Raw genomic sequence first — 26,224 nt, 5'->3', positions numbered from 1 at the left:
GGATTGATTCAGTGACTGGGGTAATCGGGATGGGTGTGTCAGAGGCAGTGCGGTTGGCGCAGCATAGAGCAGGGTTTAGGGCTGTTGTGCATAGGGTCGCTATGAGTCGGAAACGACTCGACGGCACATAACAACAACAACAGCCCATAATACTGTTGACGTTTCTCAGGGAGAATGATTTGAAGAGGAATTGATCTCCAGATCTCGGAACATAATAGTGAGCTTATTTCTTCAGGTAAAAAACTCAAACAAAACCTCAGACCCCTCCCTGCGCTGAGTCGGAGCCGACTCACGGCTTACCCTTTGGTGGGTTTTCAGAGGCTGTATGTACATCGCACGGGTTAAGTGCCCTGTGGAGCCACTGGTGGATTCAGACCTTTACATAGATGAGACGCGTGCACCACCAGAGCCCCCTCAACTACGTTGTCCAAGCCCGTCACTCAGGAGAGAGGCTGGCGAACAGGTGACCATCTGAGAGCCAGAGAGGCTCACCTGCTGGGCTAGGGTTTGCAGCCAGGAGATAGGGCTGCTGTCGTGTGTCCATAACTCCATCCCTTTTATCTCTGACTTGTGGGGATGGGCTTTCTGCTGGAGCCTCAACCTGTAAGGTTCAAGGCCATCTCCTGAGTGGTGGCTGCGAAAATGGCCAAACAAGGTCAGTATTGGTGACAGGCAAGGCCCTGTGACTGCATCGTTTGTCCTGAACCTCTTGACTGCATCTCCTTGCCTGACTACTGTGGTGTGTGTATCCCAAGTTATTTTGTTACTTTATTTTAGCCTGGGGATAAATTATAGGGCTTTTCTCATGCTGTGGGCAGCTCCCCTCACCCAGTTATGAAAATAATATACATGTTCCTTATAGAATGTTTAGGAATGTATATAGAAGGAAGTGAAAATTGCTCATAGGACCACTTCCTTAAAAAACAAATGTAGTCTCTATTTCCTTGTAGTTATTATGTACAAAGTTGAGTTGTAATGCTGCGTGACGAGTGATTATGTAATGTCCAGCCCCGTGGCCACACTGTAATCTCTGTCATTGCCCGGGTGGTTTCTGCAGACTTGGCACATGGGGATGTGAGGTTTCAGTGTTTCCTTGTGGTTTATGGAGCACAAGTGCAGCTCTCAGAGTGGACAGTTGGCCAATATGGCTGGCCACGCCCTGTACAGACAAGCTCCTTTAACCTTTTGTGAGATGAGATCAGTCTTTGTGTGTGGGTTGAATGCATCTCCTGTCTGTAGCAGATCTTACGAACTGAGGCAGACAGTTTTTCTGAGAGGTGTACCCATTTCCACTCTTAACAGTGTGTGGGAACTATATTCTGAGCTGCATTAATTAGAATCTTTGTCAAATAGAGACATTTTCTTGCTTTAATTAGCATCTCCTGTATTACTGGTATGAGTAGAGCTTTTATAAATTTTGCTGGTCAAACAGTTCCTTTCCTCACTTTAGGTATTCTTATAATGCATGTGTATTTGAAGCTCTCTACACTGCATTTTGTACCATGTTTCTTGTCCTTCCTAAAGCATCACACTAACTTGATCTATAATATTTCTCTGCACTTTTCACTGGGTTAGGAGTAGTATTTTGTAAAATTTCATGGCTTGCATTTTGGAAAGTTTTATATAAACAGAATTGCACTGTGTTTGTCATTTTATAGTTTGCTCTCTTTGGTGTGTTTTTTAAATGAATGCTGAAGAGTTTGTTCTGCTTCATTAATTTTAACAGCAGCAGCAAACCCCACTCTCTTATTCCGCCACAATGTCTTCTGTGGGAATCTGTGCTTGTCTTATCTGCTTGTTTGAGGAGACTTTGTAGTAGGATCTTTGCCAAGGATCCCCCTGAGCCCCAGGGAGTTCCGCTGGCTCAGGCCATGGATCGTAGTGAGTTGTGCTACTTACTGAAAGGTCTTTCCTCTTGGTGGTTTTCCATGGGAGACAGGCTCCTGCTGCTGTGGTTTACAGCCTCAGGAACCTGCTGGAAGACGGCTGTGGGTTGGACCTGACTGACAGTGAGCTGATGGCAGTGAGCAGCTGTGACAGGTCGAGGGGTGGTGCGAGTGGTTAAGCACTGGAATAATAGCTGAGAATCCTGTGTTTGAAAGTCTCTCAGGGTCTGTGGAAGACAGGCCTGCGATGTACTCCTGAGAGGCAGTGTGGAATGTCCTCGGGAGTGCTGTCCTGGTCTGCTCACTCGGGGACACCCCGAGTCGGAATCAGCAGGACGGCAGCTCACGCCCGGCAGTAGGTGTGAGGCCCAGTGGGTCATCAGTGTGGCTGTCCGCTGTCATTTACCCCAGCAGGTTTTCTAAGGCCAGTCAATTCTAAGTTTAAATAGTTGCATGCTGGGTCACCTGCCTGCTGTTTTGAGTAATGCTGTGGTGTGTTTTGTCTGTCCAGAAAAAAGAAATGATGTAAAGGCCTCACGTTGGAGACGTTGCAGGAGGATTGGAGGACATGGCTTGGCCGGAGCGTCTTCGGAGAGGCACGCTGGTCTCGCGGTTCAGCCATCATCACCTGGCTGTGTTCCTGCTCACCTTCTTCAGGTAGTGAGCTGCTTACGCTCCAGACTCTCGTGTTCCCTGCCTGGGACTGGGTGGCACGTGAAGCAGTTGTGGAACACCTGTGATTGTCCTTTTTGGTTGCTCCAATACAGGGGTTCTCAACTGGGGTACATGACCATGTCTGGGTACCTTTATGGTTGTCACTCTGAGCGGAGGGCCATTGGCACCTAGTGAGTAGAGACCAAGGATGTCCTGCTAATGAGCCCATGATGCATCAGGCAGCCCCACCACGGTCCCAGGATGCATCAGACAGCCCCACCGTGAGGTTTTGTTGTCCCAGGATGCATCAGACAGCCCCACTGTGAGGTTTTGTTGCCCTAGGATGCATCAGACAGCCCCACCGTGAGGCCTTACTGTCCTGGGATGCATCAGGCAGCCCCACCATGAGGTTTTGTTGTCCCAGGATGCCAGAGTAGGCACATCTTCTGTTCTTGGGCTCTGCAGGTACTGCATCCTTTACAAATGGGAGGTTCGTGGCAGCCCTGCTTCGGGCTGGTCTGTTGGCACTGTTTTTCCAGCAGCACTCACTCATGTCTGCAGGTCACCTTTTGATCATTCTCATAGTTTTCTGAACTGTCACGGTGCTGTTGCACACTTCATAGACTGTAGGCACGTGTTCTTGTAGCTTACTAGCCCTGGGAATCCACAGTGTCCACGTGACTCCCTCTGTTGTGACATCCACTCTGTTGTGATGGTCTGAAGGGACACATGGTCCTGAGGTTGAGAACCTGTGTCTAGAGTCCTGTAGTTGTTAACATCAACACTTAGAGAACAGAAGCTGTGCATATTCAGGGGTGCCTTGTGCTCTAAGCAGCAAGAGAGGTCTGTGCCGGTTTTGTGGAACTCTGTTATGTAGAGAGAGACCCCCAAGAGCGCAGCCAGTCCCACCGGCTAGCAGCAGGGACATCACTGTCTGTCAGCCTGTGGGGCGGGCCGTTGGGGGCTGGGCACCTTGTCGTGCTGAGTCAGCTACTTAGACAATTTTTCCTGGATAGATTTTCTTGAGCCACAGTTATTTTTCCGTTTTTAATTTTAGGCAAAAACTAGGGAAAAAAGATCTGAAATTATAAATATTTTATAGATAAATTTGGTTGGTTTTGGGGATGGTCACAGTGAGTGGGATGACAGGCATCGCTAAGAGGAGGAGACATGGATGCAGGGGACAAGCTGCTGACTGTCTGGTGCAGAGACCCTCACGAGTGTCCAGGGGTTCTTAGAGACCTGGAATTCTTCACAGCACGGCAGGGGTGGCTGCGAGGGCTGGGGTCCCTTACACTGCCATCTGCCTGTCACAGGATGAGTATGCATGAACTTGACTCCTGATGTAAGGTGGCTAGTTAGTTCTGTTTTCTTGTTTGGATGGTAGAAATGGTCTCAGTTGAGTGTTCTTTTTTTTTTTAAATTTTTTATTATTACTGTGTGTGTGTGTGTGTGTGTGTGTGTGTGTGTGTGCGCGCGCGCGCGCGCCGTCAAATCGGATCTGACTGGTACTGGAGGAGATTGTCCCTCCTCCTCCAGCAGAGTATCTGGTGTACTTGAACTGCTTTCCTCTGGGATTGCAGTGCAACTTCTTGCCACTAGGCCACCAGAGCTCGCCAGTTGAGTGTTCTTAATAAGCTAGCTTCCTCCACCTTTTAAGTACTGCTCCTAAATTGAGTACAGCAGAGATTAAGATCTGTGCCTTGATTTGGTACGGTTTCTCAGCTGTCCTTTCAAGCTGTACTTCTGTCTCCTTAGTTACTCACTGCTCCATGCTTCAAGGAAAACATTTAGCAACGTCAAAGTCAGCATCTCGAAGCAGTGGACGCCGACCGCCTTCAACCAGTCTGCCGAGCTGCCTGTGGAGGTGAGTAGCACAGTGCAGGAAGTGCTGAGAAGGGAGCCTCAGCCCTGTCCTGTCAGGTCTCTGCCATGCCCTCATCGGCTCAGGGCACTGAAATGGCTTGGCTTCCTCTAGTGTAAAATCCACTCTCTCCACCTGATTTCAGGGCCTCCTGGGAGCCAGGCCTGGTGCCCTGCCCCGTGACTCACTTCCCACTGCCAAGGAACCCCGCCCTAAGTCCAGGAGGGTGCAGTTTCCCATTGGCTGCCTAGGCCCCACGTCTTCTCTTGTGACCTCACTTGCACATGCGCTTTTACCTTCTCTTCACCCGCCTGAACCCTGCCTTTCTGTTGGGATGAAAGGTTACCTATTCAACCCAGTTTGTTTAAAAGTCTATTGACTTTTCCTTAATCCAGTTTGTGCCTTTGTTTGTATCTTCTACTCCTTGAAGTCAAGGAGTATGTATACAATTTATTAAATTTCTTATGGGCCCGGTAGGATCTCTGATAACAGCGTGGGATGGAGGTGTCCTTCACAATGCCCTATCCTCATTCCTCTCTGCTCTTGTGATCTTCCGTGCGCTCTTGTGAGCTGCCATGTGGTCTGTTCTGGAGAATGTTCCATGTGCGCTGGAGAAGAAGGCATGTTGGGCTTTTGTTGGGCGCAGTCCCACTGCCATTTGATGGACAGGATGATTATTTTATACCTGCCTATCAGTTTATTGTCATCGTATGTGATCAAGAATTGATGACATTGAAGGAAAAAGTTTAAGCCAGGTTGAAGGCACTGGCAAAAAGAAGACCCCAGGAACTGACAGATTACCAATTGCGTTTTGCGTTTGAACAAACGGAGCAGAGCTGAGCGTGCTCAGTCGTCTATGCCAAGCAGTTTGTAGAACAACTCCCTCGGCAGCCAGTTGGCAGAGACCCTTGTTTTCATGCATGCCAGATGAAGTTAATCCAGCAGAACGCAGAAATTATGCAGTAGGCGAGCTCTGCTGGCCTACTGGCGAGAAACTGCACTGCAATCCCAGAGGTGAGCAGTTTGAATCCGCCAGATGCTCTGCTGGAGAAGGAGGAACAGTCTCCTCCTGTACCAGTCAGATCAGATTTGACGGTAAACACACAAAAAAATAATAAAAAAAAAGAAAGAAAGAAAAGAAATTATGCAACAGTGTCATCAATATCACAAGCAAGTGAAGTTTTGTTGAAGATCATTTAAAAGTAATTTGCAGTAGTACACTGAGAACAGCCAGCCTGATTCAGGAGAGGACATGGACAAGGGTTGTCTTTCCTGAAAGCAGCTGGATCTTAGCTGACAACAAAGAGTACCAGGTAGATGTTTACCTGTGTTTACGTGACTGTGCAATGCATTTGACTGTGTGGATTATAATACGTTAAGGGGTTCTGGTGGCCTGGTGATTGGAAACTGTGCTGCAATCCCAGAGGCTCAGGGTTTGATTCCTCTGCCTGCTCATGGGAGGAGGATGGGCAGTGTCCTGCTCTGTGACTTACTGTCTCTGAAAACCTGCTGGAGGGTCAAGTTTGGGTTGGTTCCTACTTGACAGCAACAGCAACACAGGTGTGACGAGTGACAGTCATAGAGCGCTTAATTGTGCTCATGTAGAATCTGTACATAGGCTAAGAAACAGTCATTGAGACAGAAACAGGTTACCACAGCATGGCTTTAAGATTAGGAAAGGTGTGCGCCAGGCTTGTCTCCTGCACGTGTTGACCATGATAACTCTTTCATTTAGTCATTTGTTATTACTTTGTTGACATTTAGACAACATACTCTAATTCAACTACTTAAAATCTTAAAGCTGGAAGTGGCTGTAGAGAGGTCGTGTGCCCTAACGTCTGGGTGGTGTGAGCCCATTCTTGGCTACTGTTGAGAGGTAATCATCCAGCTGTGTTTAAAGCTCTCATGGGGCAGAAACTAACCTTTTGCTGAGATGGACTGTTAGATTTTTCCCCCCCTTTCACTCTTTTTTCCTTAATGTTAAGATCTTACCACTGTTTCTCCCCCACTGAACTATCTTCTCAGACATCGCCCTCAGCCATAGTTTGTCCCTCGTCTGCACAGCTCTGTGTGGCTCGCTTTGCCATCACCAGGGTTGAGTGGACAGGCCTAGCTGTCAGGAGTGCTTGGCAAGGTGTGGGAGGTGTTAACCCTCGCTGTCCTGTTCCTGCAGATCTGGAATGCCAACCATCTGTTCCCCAGTGCCGAGGAGGCCACGCTCTTCCTGGGGACGCTGGACACAGTTTTCCTCTTCTCTTATGCTGTGGTGAGTTTTGGAACTCGGGAGTTTGACATTAAGGAAAGACAGAAGAGGAGAGGACTGAGCCTTGTGAACTTTGTGAGGGTTTTTGGATTTGCTGCGCAAGCACACATTCAGGATTTCTGAAGCTTATAGTCCTTCATTCTCTTAGCAATTATTTAATTTAATTTTTTTTTACAAATGCTGCTGTTTATTTTGACATGTTTCCAAAAAAATCAAAACTTTTCAAACACAACTAAGATATAAAATACAGCGTAAAATGAGATTTAACAATATGGAATGCTTCACGAATTTGTGTGTCATCCTTGCCCAGGGGCCATGCTAATCGTCCCTGTGTCATTCCAGTTTTAGTATATGTGCTGCCGAAGTGAGCACAGCGAACACTTATTGAGAGACTACCATGGGCAGATACTTTCCTAGGCTCTGGGAATTCCTCAGCAAACAGAGGTTAAATCTTTTGTAACGCTTATTTTCTCAGGATAGAAACCCAAAGGATGTTACAGAGTGAGTGTAGAGGTGATGTATGTGGTGGAAAACAGGGACAGGGAGAAGACACTGGGCAGGTGTCCTTGAAGGAGGTGGAAGTTGATTGGTGTGGTTAGCACTGGCCTGGGGGGGGGTAAGGGGAAGTGGGGGTCTTCCAGGATTTAGAGTCATGCAAGACAAAGAAAGGGCAGGCAGCCCAGGGTCTGGGAGGAGGGAGTGCTTCACTGCCGAGCTCTTCTACTGAGGGGTCTTGTACTGGAAGCCAAGATCTCTGCTGGGGTGGCGCTATGACACCGGTGTCACCACAGCTGACCTGGGTTGGGCAGTCTCACTTCTGACCTTCTGTCCACGTCCAGAATAGCCTTTCAGTTGTGACATGGAAAGTACTGGCTACAAGTCCTAGAACAGTCTCTGAAGGTTTGCGTGGAAAATTGTTAGAATTTCTTTACGTAGAGGGCAAGTAGAACACGTGGGAAGATGGCCACGTGCTCCACCTCATCTGCTCAGCTACCATCCTCCACTTGGTGGGCTTTCGGGCCTTGCGTGTTGGGCGCTTGCTCTGCTGTGCTGCCTGTCCTCTGGGGAGTCCTGGTGTGGTCATGGTAGAGGTGATGTCTGTCACACTGGTCCTGGTCCACCTACCCTCTCACAGAGCCCGTTTATGGAAAGTGCTCGGCTCTAACTGACTGAAGGATCTTCAACATGATAGGGACCATATTTTACTCAGCAGGAAGAGAATTGCACCCTTTTGCTAATTGTACATTCCCACCTTGAAGCTAGCTTCCTGTGCATGCTGTCGGCCTGCCTGTTGTTTGCATGGGTGTGTTACATGTGAAGGTTGCCATTGTCATTACTCCTCTCTCTCAGAGAACCTAGTGTGTTGTCCTTAAGGCCTTCAGCTTCCTTTCCAGCCCTGTACTCCATGGGAGGTGGGTAAGAGCAGAGCATTTGTCCCCGGGCTGAGAGCCTTGGCTCTGATGCCTCACGGCCCCACTTGCGCTGCTAGGAGTCAAGGGTCCTGTTAGAAGACCAGTGTTCAGTTAGACGTGTCCCCCTGCTATGCCTCCCCTGGGCCTGACTGAACCTGCATCCTAGGTCATGTTCTCTAGGGCAGGGCCCTTAGAGAAATGCTTCATGGCTGAGGTTGAGGAGGTAAACTGACCCAGCAAACGGAGAACCTCATGAGCCTGATAGGACCGTGATCCGCTCCTCAGCATCTCAGTCTTCTGGTAGCTGTCAGGATTGGGTGAAGCCAGAGCTGGTGTGGTCCTGTGTCCAGTGAAGAAGCTCGCTGTTCCTCCTTGAGGCTGTCCGGCTCCTCTTAATGGAGACTCCAGTCTGGATGTGAGAGGAGGCGCATTCTCTTTTCATGGTGTGTCAGCCTCGTTCACTGTGGCTGGCCTGTCCCTCTTCTCCAGGCCCGCTATTCCTCGCAGCTTTGACGTTAATTGCTCTGTGTTTCAGGGCCTTTTCATCAGCGGCATCGTCGGGGACCGCCTCAATCTGCGATGGGTCCTGTCTTTTGGCATGTGTTCATCTGCGTTAGTGGTAAGTTGAAAGGGTCTTTAAGAAAAAAAGCTATTTTGGCATGCGCATAATCTCCCTCGTTATCTGTCTGATGTGCCCCATTGCTTGAGTCGGTCCTGACAGTGACCCTGGCTGACAGAGCATCCTGCCCCAGGCTTTTTCCAAGGCTGCAATCTACAGAAGCAGACAGCCACGTCGTTCCTGCTTAGAGCAGCTGGTGTGTTTGAACCACTACCCTTCGCGTTAGCAAGCTGCCAGAGCTCCTCATGCATATATGAGAGAATAAAAAAATGACTGCAGCTCCCTGCTCCCCTTTCTGCCTTTTTCCAGTCTGTCTTTGGTAGCTCTGCCCCTGGCAGTGTGGGGTCCAGATCCCACAGGTGGCACTGAGTGTCCTCCCTCTAGGGGCCTGGTCCTCCCCACCCCACCTCACCCTCCCTGCTCTCTGCTCTGCTCGGCACCTGCACCGGGTCCTGTGCTCCCAGCGGAGCCGGCTCCTGTCTCTGTCCCTTTGTTCCCACTGCACCTTCTCCCCGATGGGCTCTAGCTGTCCTGTGTACCCCCAGTGCCGTTCTCTGCTGACTGCCCTGTCCCCCTCTTCTGCATCAGCCTCACCTTCCCTCAGGGTTAGCACAGTGAGGGTGTTGAGTGGGCTGCCTTCCCCCAGACTCACTGTGAGCCCATGTGCAGAGCAAAACTGCCCTGTGGGTTTGGGGAGCGGATCACCAGCCTGCCTGTCATGAGGCGTCTGTCTGTCGTGAGGCCTCTGGTGGATTTTCATGGGCAGCCTTTTGGATAGTAACTGAGTGCATAACTAGTGACCATCCTCTAGGGTTATACACCCAAAGCCCTCAAGTCTGTTAGGATTCACAGGGACCCCCAGGACACAGCACATTGACCCCAAGGGTCCCCCAACTGTAAGTCCTGATGGAAGCAGACTTTTATCTTTCTTCTGAGGAATGACTGGCGGGTTCAAACTGCCAACCTTTTGCTTAACATTCTGACATGAGGAACTCTGCTATGAGGATGCCTTTCTGTTTTTAGGTTTGATTATTGCAGAATGTTCTGTAACTGGAGTCATACATATTTTTTAAGCCATTCATTTACTACCTACAAGGCTTTATGTATAAAATTAAAACTGCCTTTGAGAAGCAGCCGCCTGATGAATGCTGCTAACTTATTTAACAGGTCAAAGCCTGGCAGGCTCAGTTGACACTGCAAATCATCGGCCGAGGCCGCACTGATCGTACGTGTGCCCCAAGTCCTTGCTGTGCTGCGGGCCCTGGTGGTTCTGAGGTCATGGTTGCCACTGTGTGCCCCTCGCTGTCCTCACTCAGAGACCTGGGATGGGTTCTTGCCCCATCACCCACTGTGGCTCTCAAGGGATCACATGCCATGTCTGCCGCTCCCTCCAAAGTTACTCTGCTCTTGTTTGGAGTACATGTGAAGGGTCAGTGGCAGAGTTGGGGGTGGAGTACATGTGAAGGGTCAGTGGCAGAGTTGGGGGTACAGCTAGCACCCTACTTCTTACCAGTGGTGCGTGCAGCCAGGGCTCTTGGACAGACAGTCGGCGACTGGAGGTAGTTGTCTAGAGATTATGCCCTAGACTCTGCAGTCAGCCTCCTTGAGTTACTGCGTGATTTGGCCACAGCACTTTCTGAGCCTCAGTGTTCTCATCTCTAGAATGGGGTTAGTAACAATAGACTTTGTGTCACAGGACTGAGTGTGAGTGAGCAGGCTACATGTAAGGGGAGTCCAGGTCCCGGGCATGGCCAGTCGGCTTCTTTTGGGCTCTCTGCTTAGCACCCCTCCCATCTGTCACCAGCTTTCCTGTTCTTGGCCTTCCATTCAAGTTTTGGGTATTTTAACTATGAGATTGAAACAGTTAATGAGAACAGCCCAGTAAACATAACTGAATGTGAACATGAACATGGGTATTTAAAGAGAGAAGTCTGTAACCATGGCTCTCCATTGTTGGAGCTTGTGGGGAGCAGAGTCAGGTCCCCCCCTCAAGGGAATGACTGTCCTTTGCCCCTGCTCCTCAGTGCATCCCTCAAGCCATGTGCGTGTCCAAGAACAACTTCCCGGCATATGCTGCTGGAGACAGTTTTCAGGATGTTGTCTTGTTTAACTAGAACACACTTGGACACTTGAGCTTGTCATTTGAAAGACTCAGAGAGTCTGGAGAAGCATCTTGTTCCCTGTGGATGAGAATTGTGAGTGTGGTGAGGTGTGGACGTGTTTTGTCCTGTGTGAGCACAGCAGGTGACAAGGTTGCTGTGACTTTTTAAAGAAGCTGGAATTTGGGTAAAATGATCTTGAATAGCAGCTGTGATTAGCAGGGTGTGATGGCTGTTGCATTTTAGAAACCACACAAGGCTGTATCCTTATAAGTTCTCTCATGTTTCCTGACAAATGAGGACTGTCCTTGGGAAACCCAACACAAAAGCTGTAAGATTTTCATCTCCCAGACTCCACATGTGAATGAGCCCTCGTACTTTGTGGTAAGGAGTTGTGCTGGCAGCCCAAAAGTACATGGTTCAAGTCCTCCTGTTGCTCCTTGAGAGGATAGGCAGTCTCCTCCTGTGTGATTAACTGCCTCTGAAAACCCGCCAGAGGGTCAGCTCTGGGTTGGTTCTGACGTGATGGTGCACACAGTAACAGGCTCACAGTGGAGCCTCCAGGTAGCAGTGCGTTCTTCAGCCTTGTGTGTGGGATTGGGAGCCTTGGCGTCCTCTGCTAGAGTGACGGGCTCAGGTGTTTCGTGCATTTTCCCTGCGCTCTGCCCTCTCCACCTTTTCATTTGGTGGCTGTCCTGCTCACTGCTGCCTTGAGCAGGGGCATCAAGTGCCCCTCCATGTCCCTGAGGTTCTGGGTGTTCACTGGGTCAGAATCTGCTGCTGCACCAGTTACTGGCTATGTGATTTTGGCAAGTCCTCTGAGCCTCAGCATTCTCACCTGTAAAATGGAGTCAGTAACAGTATCAGAGCAGAGCTGTCCTGCCGATACGATCCCTCTGTTTGTGCTCCTTCTCTCGCAGGTCTTTGTCTTTGGCACTGTCACGGAATGGCTGCATTTCTACAACAAGTGGTTCTACTGCTCCCTGTGGGTCGTCAATGGCCTGCTGCAGTCCACCGGCTGGCCCTGTGTCGTCGCGGTCATGGGCAACTGGTTTGGGAAAGCGGGGTACGCCATTTGCTTCTCTACCGCAGCTCCTTGGAGCTTAGGTGTCTTCAGAGTCTGCTGGCTTGATTCCTTCCACGACTGTGCAGTCAGGCCAGCTCAGGGAGAGGGACCTGGGGACTGTGGGAGGGGAGGCTGGTCCTCACGAATCACTTTCCTGGCCTTGTGCAGAACTGAATGAGCACTCAGGTGGTGTGTCCTGGTTGCCCCTGAGCTGACGCTTCCCCTGGAAGGTCTGCCTTGTCGTCTCACTGGGGTTGTGCCTTTCACTTCCTTCTGGAGACTTGCCCCAGCTGCAGGCAGCGGAGGACTCAGATGTGCCCATGTGCCGTGTGTCTGTTCAGTGGAACGCCCTCTCCCTCCCCCTTCAAGTCCTTACTAGCCTGTGTGTGACTTTTGGTGCGTTCATTTGATCTTTAGTCCAGTTTGCAAACATTTTATTTTTGAAGTGGGTGTAGATTCATGCCCATTTTCTCCTCTTTTATTGGGTTTTGAGAGTTCTTAGTATTCTGAGTACAAGCCTTTGATCAGTTAAGCAATTAGCACATGACTTTCCTAGTCTGCATTTGTTTTACTCTCTGCCTGTGTCTCCCAGGGACCTACAAATAGGACTTTAGAATTAAACTTTCAGAATTTGCTGAGACCTGAGGTTTGGTTATGTTGAGGTGGTTGGCGTGTCCAGGTGGAACGCTAACTCAGTGATGTCATTGGCATGGTTTTGGGCATCCTGTGCCTGGACTGCCTCTGACCACCATCTCTGTTCTCCATCTCAGGCGAGGCGTTATTTTTGGTCTCTGGAGCGCCTGTGCATCTGTGGGCAACATTCTGGGGGCATGCCTGGCCTCCTCCGTCCTGCAGTATGGCTATGAGGTGAGTGGACAGCTGAACCTCGACTAGCCGGGCTTGAGCTGCAAGGCCCATGTCCGCTGCTCACCCTCTCCAGGGGCAGCATCTCTCCAGTAAGTTGCATGTCACAGATGAGGACAATGCCATTGTGCCGGGGTGCGCTGTGGGGCAGGTGGTGTCCCCACCCTGGGTTCAAGGGTCGTGTGTATATTCTGTGTAGCCCTTTTTCTGGAACACAGCCTGTGGCTTTCTGAAGCTACCCAGACACTGTCCTGAGGGGGACACCGTCCTGAGGGGACAGTGCTTGCAAGTAAGAACGTTAAAGGCTGATCTCCTTGATGTCAGGGCACTCACACGCCGGGAAGAGAGAGCAGCCGCGGCAAGGGTGTGAGGGGTGCGGTGTTTGAGTGTCACTGATGAGTAGGAAGGAGAAATGACTCTGGCTCCGTGTGTTTATTCTGCTGCACACAGAGCTGATTAGTTTATTCAGTAGGTAGTGATTAAGCCCGTCTCAGAGGAGCCCTCCTGACCTCTGATGGGCTAGAGGAGGGGAGGTACCTTGCCAGCCCAAAGGCAGGTGGTTCGAGCACTGCAGCTGCTCTGAGGGAAGAAGAGGGAAAAATTGCTTCCTGTGAAATTTACACCCTCAGAAAATCCAGTGTCAGCCAGCTGTGAATCTCTTCTGATTCAGAGTCACATACAGTAACGTAAGGAGACCTGGTGGCCTAGTGCATATGTGTGAGGCTGCTAACTGTCAGGTCAGCAGTTTGAATCCACCAGGAGCCTGGGGGAGCCAGCTGAGCAGTATCTACCCCTTGGCAACCCCGTGGAGGCTGCTGGGAGCCGGATGGGCCAGATGCAGGGATGTGGTCTGACTCTCTATACTCCTGAGGGAGCCCTTATGGCACAGTACACTATGTGTTGGACTGCCGATGGAAAGGTCATCAGTTCAAATCTGATGGGTGCTCTGTAGAAGGATAAGGCAGTCTGCGGCCTGTTAAGATTTATGGCCTTAAGACAATTACTATTGTAAAATGGGACTGACATTGGGGTTGGGGGGAGACTGAGAAAGAGGGCATAAATAATGTACACTGCACTGAAACAGGTGAGGGAGAGAACTGTTTAAAAGGGATATATGATTAGGTATTATTGTCATGACAGGGGTCCAGAACGAAGGCTGCACAGTGGAGTAGACCTGGGGGGAGGGATTGTATAACAATGAAAGAATTTTCCTTTTACTTTTCAAAGAGAAGAGCAAACTGGAGGGGAGGGGTTGGCAGGGAGAAAAGTGCAACAGTGAATGAATGGAAATCCTAAGTCTCTGTAAATTTTCATTAAGATTAATAATAAAAAAATTTCTTTTAAATCCCAGTACAGAAAAAAAAGTAGATTTATCGCCTTAGAATCCTGGTGGGAGGGCTGCTGTGACCAGGGGTCAACATGATGGCTGTGGGTCCTGTTTCCATTTGTTTTGTTTTCTCTGTACTCCTGGAGCCCTGGTGGTACAGTAGTTAACTTGATTGTTAACCACAAAGGCCAGGAGTTCAAATTCACCAACTGCTCTTAGAAAACCACGGGCTTCTGCATCTGTGAAGAGAAGCCCGAGGGCCTGTTCTGCCCTGTCCCCCAGGGTCGCTGTGAGTCACGTTGACCCAGCAGCTGCAGGAATTTTAGTTCACACCCTTAGAAGCCCTGGTGGTGCAGTGGTCAAGCACTCAGCCGCCAATAGGAAGGTTGGAGTTCAAACCTGCCCAGTGGATTTGGGGAGACAAGCTCTGCTTCTGTGGAGAGTATCCCCGCGGGGCTGTTCCCCTCTGTCACCCGGTGTCCCTGTAAGTCAGAGTTGCCTGGACTGTTAACAGCATCCCTCTTCAACACAGGAGAGACCTCACGGATAGACCCTCTGCCCCTGGAGCCCAGTGGTTGCCAGGGTTACGCACAGCTTTCCCTCTCCTGCCCTGCCTCCCCTACCTGGAGTTTTCAAGTGGGCACCCTGTGGGGATCCCTCCTGTGTGCACTCCACTGTGAAAAGTATCCCCTCTTCTCTTCCAGTATGCCTTCCTGGTGACGGCTTCGGTGCAGTTTGCCGGGGGAATTGTCATCTTCTTTGGGCTCCTGGTGTCACCAGAGGAAATCGGTGAGGAAACCTGGCTCCTGGGCACAGCACTTCCTGTTGGGTCACAGGCATCTAAGGACAGGAAGTCACAGCTCTGCTAGAAGCCTCCACTCTGAGTGACTTGAGGGAGCCAGACTACTGTCTGGTTGTGGCCTCCTGGGGGTCTGGTGTGGTGTGGGGTTGAGGACCACAAGGCCGACTCTCCGAGACACAGGAAGGTCGTTATTGACACAAGGTCAATGACTGAGACTGGCTGACAGCTGGCAGAGGCCACTGTTCCCTCAGGAAAATGATTTGATTCTGATCTTTAATTAAAGGCAGAGGTGAACAAGCCCTACCCAAGGGCATATCTTTTGAGTATCATTAAAAATTGCTGCTATTGTTAAAAGAGATATTTCAGTTAAATAGCTTACAGACATGATTTTTGTTTTTGTGTACACACAGGAGACAATGAGATGTTGTTGAAATGGCACAGCTTTGAAGCTTCAGATAGTGTAGAATGGGAGTCCTGGGTTTGTTGCTTATGCCAAAAACAGTGCTCCTTAGAAGTCATGATGGTGAGGCTTTGTCTCACGTATTTTGGACATGTTATTAGGAGGGATCAATGCCTGGAAAAAGACATGCTTAAGTAGAGGGTCGGTGAAAGAGAGGCTGACCCCACTGAGTGATTGGTGCAGTGTCCAATGGACGTAAGCACAGAAGAGATGGGGAGGATGACACGGGACTGGGCAGTGTCGCTCTCTGCGCATCGAGGGTGTTCTGTGTCGGAGCAGACTCCGGGGCGCACAGCACAGATGGTGGGTGCCACAGGACTGGGCAGTGTCGCTCTCTGCCCACCAAGGGTGTTCTGTGTCAGAGCAGGCTCCAGGGCGTCAGCAGATATGGGGAAGATGACACGGGACTGAGCAGTGTCACTCTATGCACTCTGAGGGTGGTCTGTGTCAGAGCACGAGGGCGTTCTGTGCTGGAACAGGCTCCAGGGCGCACCGCACACATGGGGCGGATGCCGCAGGACTGGGCAGTGTCGCTCTCTGCGCATCGAGGGCGTTCTGTGTTGGAACAGGCTCCAGGGCGCACCGCACACATGGGGCGGATGCCGCAGGACTGGGCAGTGTCGCTCTCTGCGTACTGAGGGTGGTCTGTGTTGGAGCAGGCTCCAGGGCACCAGCAGCAGCAAGAGCTACTCACCTAAACTCACCTTGGCCTCTGAACATTAGCTGATGCTTCTGTAAAACAGAAATGAAAACAGTATTCACCAGTCTCTGCAGTTCTGATCACAGTGACCCCGTGTAAGCAGAGTACAGCTGTGTACCATCGGGTGTTCACTAGTGGGGTTTTTAGAAATGGATTGCCAGGCCTCTCCTCCAAGGACACCTCTGGGTAGACTGGACCCTTCTAGCCTTGGTCATGTACACCGACCAGGACATGTAGGCCATGGTGTCTGGAGGGCACACCCCACGCACAGTCTAGGCTCCTCCTAAATGGTGGCTCACATTCTTGTTTCAGGTCTCCCAGGTGTTGAGGGAGAGGAGAGTGCTGAAGAAGACTCACACCGGCCGTTAATGAACGGTGCTGAAAATGAGGATGACTGCGAACCCAGTTACTCCGTGCAGGAGGGCAGTGCTGCCGTGGCCCAGGTCAAAGCCATCAGCTTCGCTCAGGCGTGCTGCCTCCCCGGGGTCGTCCCGGTAAGGCTGTGCTCTGGTCTCGTGTGCTTTGCTCTTGTCTCATGTTACTTCTGAGCTGGCCTGCGCCTGCTGGCCTGTGTAGGCCCTTCTCCACCAGCCTCATGACCTCTCCTGACGGTGGCTTCCCTGCTGGGGGAGACGTCTGAGAGAAGCACTGGGTGGCAGGGACCTTTGTTGTGGCTGCTGGGTGCACATGTGGGGGGTGACGGCTTGGTGCCAGAACGAGCAGGAGCTGCGGGAACATTTCTGTCCAGATCTTGAGTCCGCGTGGGCTCTGCTCCCTCCATGTTGACTGCCAGGCTTTCCTGCTGATAACGGCCTGCAGCCGGCGCTCCTAGCCCAGTGCCCACCCTCCTGTCCCCAAGGGGAGAGCACCCTTGTAGGACGTTGATTTATTTTCTCACTTTGTATTCTGTTTACTTGGTTGTTGGGAATACAGACAGCAGACATACGTCAGTTCAGCAGATTCTGCAGGTCACTCTTGGGGACACAGGTTTGCTCTTCGAGTCGTGCCTTTTCTCTGTCCTGACTCCTCCTGTCAGCATCAGCTCGCTGTCTCCATATGTCACACACTTGTTTTCTGTGCCCCCAAGGCCGCTATTTCTTTCCGACTCACTGTGGTCTGTAGAGGGTTTACCTCGCTGTGGGGCTGTCCTTACACCTTGATGTGGCACCATCTGGCCTGTTCTCAGGCATTCAAGGTACTGATGTGGCCGGAAGTGCAAAAGCCATTAAGATTTGCCACTAACAATAAATGCGATTTATTTGCTCGTGGCTGGAGAGTAGTTTTTCTCTGAATAAAGATGCATGAATGTGAGCCTGGCCTGAGGGTTCCCAACTCAGGCCTGCCTCTCTGGAGCTGGTTGAGAGCAAAGGGACGCTAAGTGAGCTGGCACTTTTCTCCAAGGCCTCTGCATGCTTTCCTGGGGGCCAGCAGGGTGAGGAGCAGGGGGCCCAGGGAGAGTGAGGTCACTGGCAGTGCAGACACAGGTGTAATCATAAAACCCCATCCTAATCACCCAGAGGCCGCCGTTTTGTTTGCTGTTGATTTTCATGGAAAAGCATAACGCAGAGCTGTTTCTCACCTTCTGCTCCCATTCTCCTCGCAGTATTCCCTGGCCTACGCCTGCCTGAAGCTGGTGAATTACTCCTTCTTCTTCTGGCTGCCCTTTTATCTGAGTAAGAACTTCGGGTGGAAGGAGGCGGAAGCTGACCGGCTGTCCATCTGGTACGATGTGGGAGGAATCATAGGTAGGTGGTGACAAGTCTCCTGAGTGCACAGTTAGTCTTTCCTGGCTATGAAGTCTGGCGCCATTCAGTGTTTTATTACTGACCTCACCGTCTGCAGTAAAGGGCCAGTCCCTTCGAGGCTCGGCTCTCCACGGGAGGCCCTGCCAGGCAGCTGTGGTTTAAGGGCCTCTTCATCACAGTCCTTTGGTCTTTTGTCTTGAGAGGCATGTGATGTGTCCCTTTGTAGTCCCTCTGAATGTAACCCTTTGTCCACTCTCAGTGTCCAAGATCAAAGTTAGAATGTGACTGTTCATTTTCCCTGCCACCTACCCCCACCCCCGGCTGAAGATTGAAAAGTGACCCGCAGGGTCATGAGGCTGGTCACAGAGAACAGGGGTGAGACGGGAGAACGGGGTGGCTTTGCATGGTCTGCGAGGACAGAATCATAAACAGGTTCTGAGAGAACATATTCCTGTAGCATTAAACATGGTGAGATTTCTAAATGGGCATCTTACATGGCCATGGCAAGTTCTTAAGGCCTTTCTGTGATGTGTGCTTTCAGGATTAAGGTAAGACTAAACTGCCTGGACCACATGTAAACAAACAGTATGTCCCTGGGTGGCACGCTTTTATTGTACTTGAACTCTTCAGTCCTGACCTCAGATCCAGGCCTGGAGCTGAGGTGGTGTCCTTTAAAATCACATGATGCCCGGAAGGCTCACCACCTGGTTATTCGGAAGGTTACAGAGTTTAGCGTGTAGTTGCTGTTAGGTGCCTGCTCTGTGAGGGCCACCACAGGCTCAGATCTCAAGACAGGGCTGTGACGTGATGCCCGGAAGGCTCACCAGCTGGTTATTAGGAAGCGACTGTTAGGACGTTCAGTGTGTTGTTGATGTTGTTAGGTGCGAGTCTGTACGGCAGGAGGGAGCACTGCCCAACCCTGCAGTGTCCCGAGGCCTTGTTGTGCCCAGTGTGCGTGGGCCCATTACGAAGCCAGCGTCTCATGCCTCGTTGAGGGTCTTTTTCACAGACCCTTTCCTTTACCAATCATCATGTCCTTCTCTAGGACTGGCGCCTCTTGATAATGTGTCTGAAATATGTGAGATGAGGCTTTCCCATCCTAATTTCTAAGGATCATTCTGGTTGCTCTTTATTTTGGCAGGTCATGACGACATACTCAGTATCAAAGACATCAGATCTTGGGTTCTCCATGTTCACTGTCTACCTTACACACACACACACACACACACACACACACACACACAGTCTGGAAAGACCATGTTTTGAGTCTGGTACACCGTCGTCCTAAAAGTTACACCCTTGCTCTTTAACATTTAAGAGGGCCTCTGCAGCACGTACGACCAATGCAGAAGGTCATTTAGTCTCTGAATTGCTGCCTCCATGGTCCCTGTTTATTGGCCCCTGTTAGTAACCCGCGGGGCTCTCTGCTGGCCTCGTGGGCCAGGGGTTGTACTGACAACCCAAAGGCCGGCAGTTTGGATCCACCGGTTTTTCTGTAGGAGGTAGATGAACAGTCTCCGGTGTGATTCACAACCGCTGCAAACTGCCTGGAGGGTCAGCCGTGGGTCACTTCCAACTGTACAGTACACAACTACAACAGCACGCACAGCCTGTGAGGCTCTTAGCACAAACATCTCAAGAGAAAAAGGATGGCAGTCGTGCAGAGGTCTTTTCTAGAAGAGAAGCAGTAAGGGCTAGTGGACGATGTGAGCAGACTTCCCTGGTCTGTGTTTTGGGGTGCCCTGTCCCCAGTCATCTCAGCAGTCAGTAGGCAGTCGTCTTGGGGTCAGGGCGTCAGAGCCTGTCGGGGTGCTGATGGTGAGGCTGGGTATGGGCTGTGCATGCTGACCATGCTGTGTCCCCATGCAGGTGGCACTCTGCAGGGCTTTGTCTCCGACCTGCTGCAGGAGAGGGCCCCGGTCCTAGCTCTGAGCCTGCTGCTGGCCACCGGCGCCCTGGTGGGGTACAGCCGTGAGTATTGCTCTGCCATGAAGGGGTTTCCTGGCCTCCAAGGACAGCCAGTAGTCTGCTGGGGGGACAGTGGAGATGACCATGAAGCCAAGCCTCGGCCCTTCCTCCCTGGTTCATGTGGTTGGGTGTTTCCAGAGACCTCCTCGCTCTGTCACTGGGTTCAGAGTGAGCTTGGCAGCTCCGGCCAATAGAAACAAACGGAGAGGGCTCAGAGAGACTTTCTCAAGTCCCTGAGCTTAGCACCAGCTTGAGGCAAAAGATAGAAGACAGGGAGGGGGCAGCGAGAGAGTATCTTGGTGGCTGTGGGTTGACGTGGGGGGTCCCAGCCTCACTGGTATGTCTTTGTGGGGCCTGTGTGCCACTCTGTGACGTCACCTATGACCTCTCTTCTCACAGGCTCTCCTGACAACAAGTCCATTAATGCTCTTCTGATGACAGTCACAGGTACGACTCCTCCCCACTCAGCCCTGCCCTTTCAGCCTTGGCCCCCTCTCTCGCCTACCCTGCACACCCCTCTGGGAGTTAGGGTGAGTGAAGCTTGCCGCTGCCTCGTTGACTCCTGCTTCTCTGGGCTCTGCTCCTCCAGTTCTCGCCTCCATCCTGTCGGGACGGCCCAGGGATTTCGCAAAACCTTGCAGTCTGGCTTCTGACGTTTTTAGGAGGTAGTCATCAGTGAAACACCTGATGAAGGCTTCAGGCTTGAGGCTGCCCGCCCCAGTAAGCAAACGAAACCCCATTTGCTTCCCCATAGTCAGCCTAGAGGATGGCGCTCTGGGGAGAAGGTGGTGGTGATTCACTTCTGGCCCTGCCTCTGTCTCACAGCCCATGTGCCACGCCACACTGGGTCTTTTTGAATTTTGTCCCCCCATCTATCTCTTGTACAGTAAAAGAAATAAGGGGGGGGGAGAAATATGGAAGCATCAACCAGACACACGTAACTTACAATCCAGTATCTCATGGGTGTTTCACTTCTGCTGTCCGAGGAAGGCACACACTGCGTGTTGTTTAGAAGCTAGCTTGGGGAGGACGGTGGCAGAGGGGGGCTCGCGTGTGGCCTCGGCAGAGAACCTGCTGGCGGGTCAGCTGTGTGAGTCGTTCCGGCTCCATCCCTGGCCTGAGGTTGAGCTTTATTACTCGGCCATTTCTTTTTTAAAAGCGATGCTGATCGCTGGTGTGTGGCCTGTGTGTATCGGTCCTCCTGTTTACTGCCTTAGTGATGTTTCCTGTGGTGCTTACGACACCGAGGCCCTGGTGTTGGGGATCTGGAGAGGCCCCCTTCATCTGGTCCAGCTCCATCACTTATAGTTGTGGGAACTAAGACCCCGATTTTCATCCGTTTCCTTGAGGACACGAGTCTGTGTAGATGTGAGGTTCCAGTCCTGGGTGGCTTTCCCACTGCGCACGCCTGTCCGCCCATTGAGGTTACCCTGGAAGCTGTCTGAGGTCGCTGTCATTTAGTCTGTGTGCTCCACCATTACACCTGCATAGCCATGTGTGCCCTCACCTGCTGCTCAGTGCTCGGCCCGTAGGCACCACAGACCCAGCCCTGTGAGTGGCGCTCACCCACGGCTCCGTCAGGACCTCCCGGGGCTGCTGTTTTACACACATGCACGTGTTCGTTTTTATGTTCCAGTTAAAACAAAGACTGGATTAGTAGCTTTCTCATCACTGGTGGACTCCCTCTCCAGAGCCTGGAGACACTCTGACATACATAGGTCTCCTCCATAAACACAAAGCTTGGATCCCTGAGACTTGGCCTCCACACAGCCCCTGTGGCCTCCTCAGCTCTTTGTTTTGTTTCATTTTTTAAATAAAATTGTATTTTAATTGTGATTTTTAATGAACATTTACAGAGAAGTTAGATATCGTTCGTTGCTGCACGTTTTACCCTGTCTCCTTTCCCACTCGCCAAGTTCACTTCATTGTTGCACAGTTACCCACCCCCCCCACCCCCTCCTCGGCTCTGTCCCTTGGTGTCCCACCTGGTGATGACAGGGGACGTGGGCACCCACTGTGAGGAGAGTGGGCGTGGGGAGTGTGCATGAGTGGCCCAGGCCTGCTGGTGCAGGCGAGCTCAGTCTAGCTAACAGGGTGTTGACTGGGCCTTGTGGGTCTCTGCATTTCCAGAAACGTTAGCTTTATAGGACCCTCCAGGCTAGGCTGTCCCAGGGCGAGGCTTCAACGTGGGTGGACAGTCTTTGTAGTCAGAATTGCTCCTTGAATCTGAGCAAGGCGCTCCTCAGCCAGTCCTCTCTTCTGTAGGAAAGAATCAGGCACCAGATGCAGTTCAGGGTGAAACTGGCCCTGAGTGTTAGCCAGGTGGGGAAAGGCTTGTGCTCTGTGAAGCCCAGGGAGTGGCTCCAGCCATGGAGCTGTCTGTGGGTTCTAGGGTGACTCCGAGAGGGTAGTGGTCACATCCTCCTTGTCTTCTGCACCATGTTGGACTGTGTTAGGATATTTGGGTGTGTGCATATGTGGTGTTACGCGCTGTAAAAGGCTCATGAACTTAGCTGTAAGGAAGGCAGCATCACAGGCAGGGAGGGGCTCTGTGTACATCTGTGTCCTTGTAGCATTGGGTCCAAGTGAACACACAAGAATGCCACATGATTCTCAAGAGATTTCATGATTGTGGAAGCCACCTACACTGAAGGTGACACCATGGGGACAGTGGCCACTTTTGGTGACTTCCAGTGTGTGAGAGTTTACTGCACTTGGTGTCAGGAATAACATTTGTCTAAGAAAGAGTTATTTCCAACTCCAGGGTTTTTTATTGGCGGACCATCTAACATGATTAGCTCTGCAATTTCTGCTGATTTGGGGCGCCAGGAACTGGTTCGAGGGAGCAGTGAGGCATTGGCCACAGTCACCGGCATTGTTGACGGAACCGGGAGCATCGGAGCTGCAGCGGGCCAGGTGAGAGCAACGGGCCAGGTGAGGGCAGGAGAGTCAGATGTGAGCAGGGCCCAGGTGAGGGCAGTGGACCAGGTGAAGGCAGGGGACAAGGTGAGAGCAGTGGGCCAGATGTGGGCAGAGGCCTAGGTGAGGGCAGTGGACCAGGTGAGAGCAGGGGGCCAGGTGAGGATAATGGGCCAGGTGAGAGCAGGGGACTGAGTGAGAGAAGGTAGTCAAGTGAGAGCAGGAGAGTCAGGTGTGAGCAAGGGACCAGATGAGAATATAGGACCAGTGAGGGTACGGGCTCTGTCTGGACATGGACCTGAGTGGGTCCTGCCCCTGCCTTGAATCCCTTTCTCCTTTTTGAGTCTAGATTTGGAGATCATCTGCACAGGTCGAAACAATACATGATGAAGGTTTTACTGGAGAGGAAATGAAGTAGCAAAAATGACCTCCAGTGAGAATGTCCGGTGGTCAAATATGGGTTGTGACGAGTGCAGTGTGTTGTCTGGGGCAGAGGCTCTGAGGAGGGGCAGTGTGTAGGGGTCAGCGCTAGGAAAAAGATACTAAAAACGGTTTGCGTTGAGTTGATGCTCACTCATAACAGCTCGCAGTGCAGAGCAGAGCTGACCACAGTTTCCAGGGGTGTGGATCTTATGTGGAGGCAGGTTGTGCCTCACTTTCTCCCACACAGTGTCTGGTGGATTGGAACTGCTGACCTTGTGGTTAGCAGCCCTGCACTTGAAGCATTAAACCACCAGGGCTGCTTGTCTTGATGGGTGGCTGCCACTGATGGCCTGCTAGGTGGGGGAGGAGCGCCCTCTGCTGGCGGCTCACCACAGCATCCTCAGCTGCTGGGCTCAAACCATTGACCTTCCTTCAGTCAGGGAACTGTGGGAATGTGCGGAGGAGCGTTGAAGTTTGCCCTTTCGATTGGTGAGCTTAATGTTATGCAAATTAAACCTCTAGAAAGTGGTTCAGGAGGTCAGGTTTGCAGCGCCTCAGAGCTTTAGGGGGTATGAGACTTCCCTTGTCCCCTTTCCACCTGGGGTCCAGGCCATGCCCTTCTGCTTCTGGCCTCCTCTTACACACATCAGTGACAAAACCCATGGCAGTGCACTGTGTCAAGTTGTCAACCAAATGGACAGTGGTTCAAATCCAGCAGCTGGGTTAAGTGCCAGTGGAGCTTTTCCCGCGATTGGGAGTGGAGTGTGCTGCAGAAATGTAGTCATCTTGAACTGAGAGCAGGATTGAGGTGGGGAGAGCCTGGAAGCAAGCCTTCCAAGAGCCTCGAACAGCATGTTTCCCGAGAAGAAAGACGACGTGACGTGGCTGGAGACTGGTCGCCTTCTCATGATGGAGGAGGAATGAGGCCTTCGAACATCTTCGCTCTCTGCCCTACGGTTTTTGTGTCGTCCATGAAGTCTGCACAGAGACTAGTGTCATTTGCTGCAGAGCTTTAGCTCCCAGCTCTTCTTCCTGCTCCCATGCAGCCATGGCTAATCTGCATTTTAGCAGTCTTATTAATTGCAGAATTATCATATTATAATGTCTTTCTTTCTTTCTTTCTTTCAGTATCTGGTGTCTTTGATCCAGGATAAACTTGGATGGATGTGGGTTTTCTATTTTTTCATTCTCATGGTGAGTGTGTGGGCTTGGTTTTTATTTTCTTACTAACTGTCCTGCACTGTTCTTTAAGGCTCTCAGGAACTTTATTGACTTGATAGCTTTGTCAAAAATAACATCTAAAATGTCAGACTTTGTTCTTTTTAGGCTTGGGAATGGTCCCAGTTGGCCTTTGTCCTGAGTCTAAGTAGTGGTGTTCCTTTGGCATCTCACAGAATCTGATGGGGGAGACCTGGCATGGTGTCACAGGCTCACAGCCTCTGAGCAGGGTCCTCTCCCCTGGCCGCAGGGTCCTCTACCCTGGTCAGTGGAACGTGGCGAACCCGAGGGAGGGAGTGTATGTGTGGCAGCCGGGGGCAGGCATGCGTAGCTATGGCCCACGAGTGGATTCTGACCTGGGGGCCAGCTCCTGGATGCTCGTTTTGCCGGAGGCACAGTGTTGGGGCTCTGTGCTGCCGAGAGATTGTGCAGGGTGATGCCTGGTGCTTTCCTGGGGGGCACGGCTGTGGGGTTCTTCACCACTGAGAGGTTGTACAGGGTGGTGCCGGGTGCTTTGCTGGGGGGCACAGTGATGGGGTTCTGCACCGCTGAGAGGTTGTACAGGATAATACCGGGCGCTTTGCTGGGGGGCATGGTGATGGGGCTCTGCGCCTCTGGGAGGTTGTGCAGGATGATGCCGGGTGCTGTGCAAATGTTAGTTTCCTTGCGCGGCACGCGGTATGCTCTGTGACACTGGTGGTGACAGTGCTTACCACGGGCTCCTTGTGGTTTGCTGGCTGCCTTCAGCATGCTGTGCATCATGTCAGGTCGATCCCACCATGTGACGACCCTGTAGGACAGGCCTATGGCCCATTGAGTTTCCTAGTTCACAGCCTCTCGGGCAGGTCAGGGCTTTCTCCCGTGTGCTGCGTGGGTTTGACCTGCCAGCCTGACGGTTAACACCTGAGCGCCTAACCGCTGCATGATCAGGGCGTCTTGCCGGGGGCACCTGGCTTCCTCTGCCGCCACGTCACCCTGCATGAGGCTGAGCTTGTGGGTCCCGGAGCTCCCCGGGCTGACTCCAGCGGGCGGGTGCCGGGCTGTCTCAGCTGGTGCTGTTTGTGCCTGCGTCCCTTCATCGCTGTCCTTGTCACAGTGAGAGACAGATCTCAGAGGGTGCTCTCTCCTGCCGACCCCGTCGGTGTGATGTGCTTTGTCGTTTATTGATCCAGCTGTGAAGGCTTTCTTCCTCTTTATACGCAGCTGTAACCCACATGCCTGTAATCCACACTGAGGGCTATAGTCTTTCACCTCCATTAGTAAAAGGAGGGCGGCTTCAGAGGGCCCCATTTGGCCACTCCATAATCGCACCTGCCACTTCTCTCCTCTTTTCTTCTGCCCTGATTGTGTTCTCAGCTGAGACCCTCGGGCCCTGGCTGGCTGCCATGGGGTTAGGCATCACTAGCAGACCTAGCTGTGTCCTGCATCACACAGACATTCCATAGCCCTGTCCAGATGCAGAGCAGAGGAAACCGTGGTTTCTATCTTTGTCTTCATACTCAGCGCTGCCTACTGTGTACTTCAGTCTGTAGCATTAAATCCTTTAAAATATTAACTGTAGTTTATGAATCCTCCCTTATCTGAGATGACATATTTTCTGTGGTCACAGTAAAGGTGGCTGTCCGTAAAGACTTCCCTGAGATGCTCTGGCTGTGCAGCTGCAGTGGACAGGGCAGGGCGGGCTGTAGTGGACGGGACGGGGCTGCAGTGGGCAGGGCGGGCTGTAGTGGACGGGACGGGGCTGCAGTGGGCAGGGCGGGCTGCAGTTCATGGGACGGGGCTGCAGTGGGCAGGGCGGGCTGTAGTGGACGGGACGGGGCTGCAGTGGGCAGGGCGGGCTGCAGTTCATGGGACGGGGCCGCAGTGGGCAGGGCGGGCTGTAGTGGACGGGACGGGGCTGCAGAGGGCAGGGCGGGCTGCAGTTCATGGGACGGG

At 51.8% G+C, this 26,224-nt stretch overlaps 1 protein-coding gene across 1 annotated transcript in view; it reads left to right on the top strand.

Moving 5' to 3' along the window:
• Positions 1-2,454: 2,454 nt before the first annotated feature.
• The window catches only part of SLC37A3 (solute carrier family 37, member 3), a 25,146-nt gene continuing 1,376 nt past the window's right edge, over positions 2,455-26,224 (top strand). Inside the window, exons 1-13 of the mRNA XM_006887162.1 lie at positions 2,455-2,543; positions 4,299-4,407; positions 6,578-6,670; positions 8,615-8,698; positions 11,718-11,863; positions 12,634-12,730; positions 14,759-14,843; positions 16,329-16,510; positions 17,620-17,761; positions 19,631-19,732; positions 20,129-20,176; positions 22,494-22,645; positions 24,200-24,265. Of these exons, the coding sequence (XP_006887224.1) occupies positions 2,455-2,543; positions 4,299-4,407; positions 6,578-6,670; positions 8,615-8,698; positions 11,718-11,863; positions 12,634-12,730; positions 14,759-14,843; positions 16,329-16,510; positions 17,620-17,761; positions 19,631-19,732; positions 20,129-20,176; positions 22,494-22,645; positions 24,200-24,265 (1,395 nt within the window). The remainder of the gene's footprint in view (positions 2,544-4,298; positions 4,408-6,577; positions 6,671-8,614; positions 8,699-11,717; positions 11,864-12,633; positions 12,731-14,758; positions 14,844-16,328; positions 16,511-17,619; positions 17,762-19,630; positions 19,733-20,128; positions 20,177-22,493; positions 22,646-24,199; positions 24,266-26,224) is intronic.

The sequence above is a fragment of the Elephantulus edwardii genome, unplaced genomic scaffold, assembly GCF_000299155.1.
Source record: "Elephantulus edwardii isolate Elephantulus edwardi_28Jun2011 unplaced genomic scaffold, EleEdw1.0 scaffold00055, whole genome shotgun sequence".
NCBI classification, from domain to species: domain Eukaryota; kingdom Metazoa; phylum Chordata; class Mammalia; order Macroscelidea; family Macroscelididae; genus Elephantulus; species Elephantulus edwardii.
This window is presented reverse-complemented; position numbering and strand designations above follow the sequence as displayed.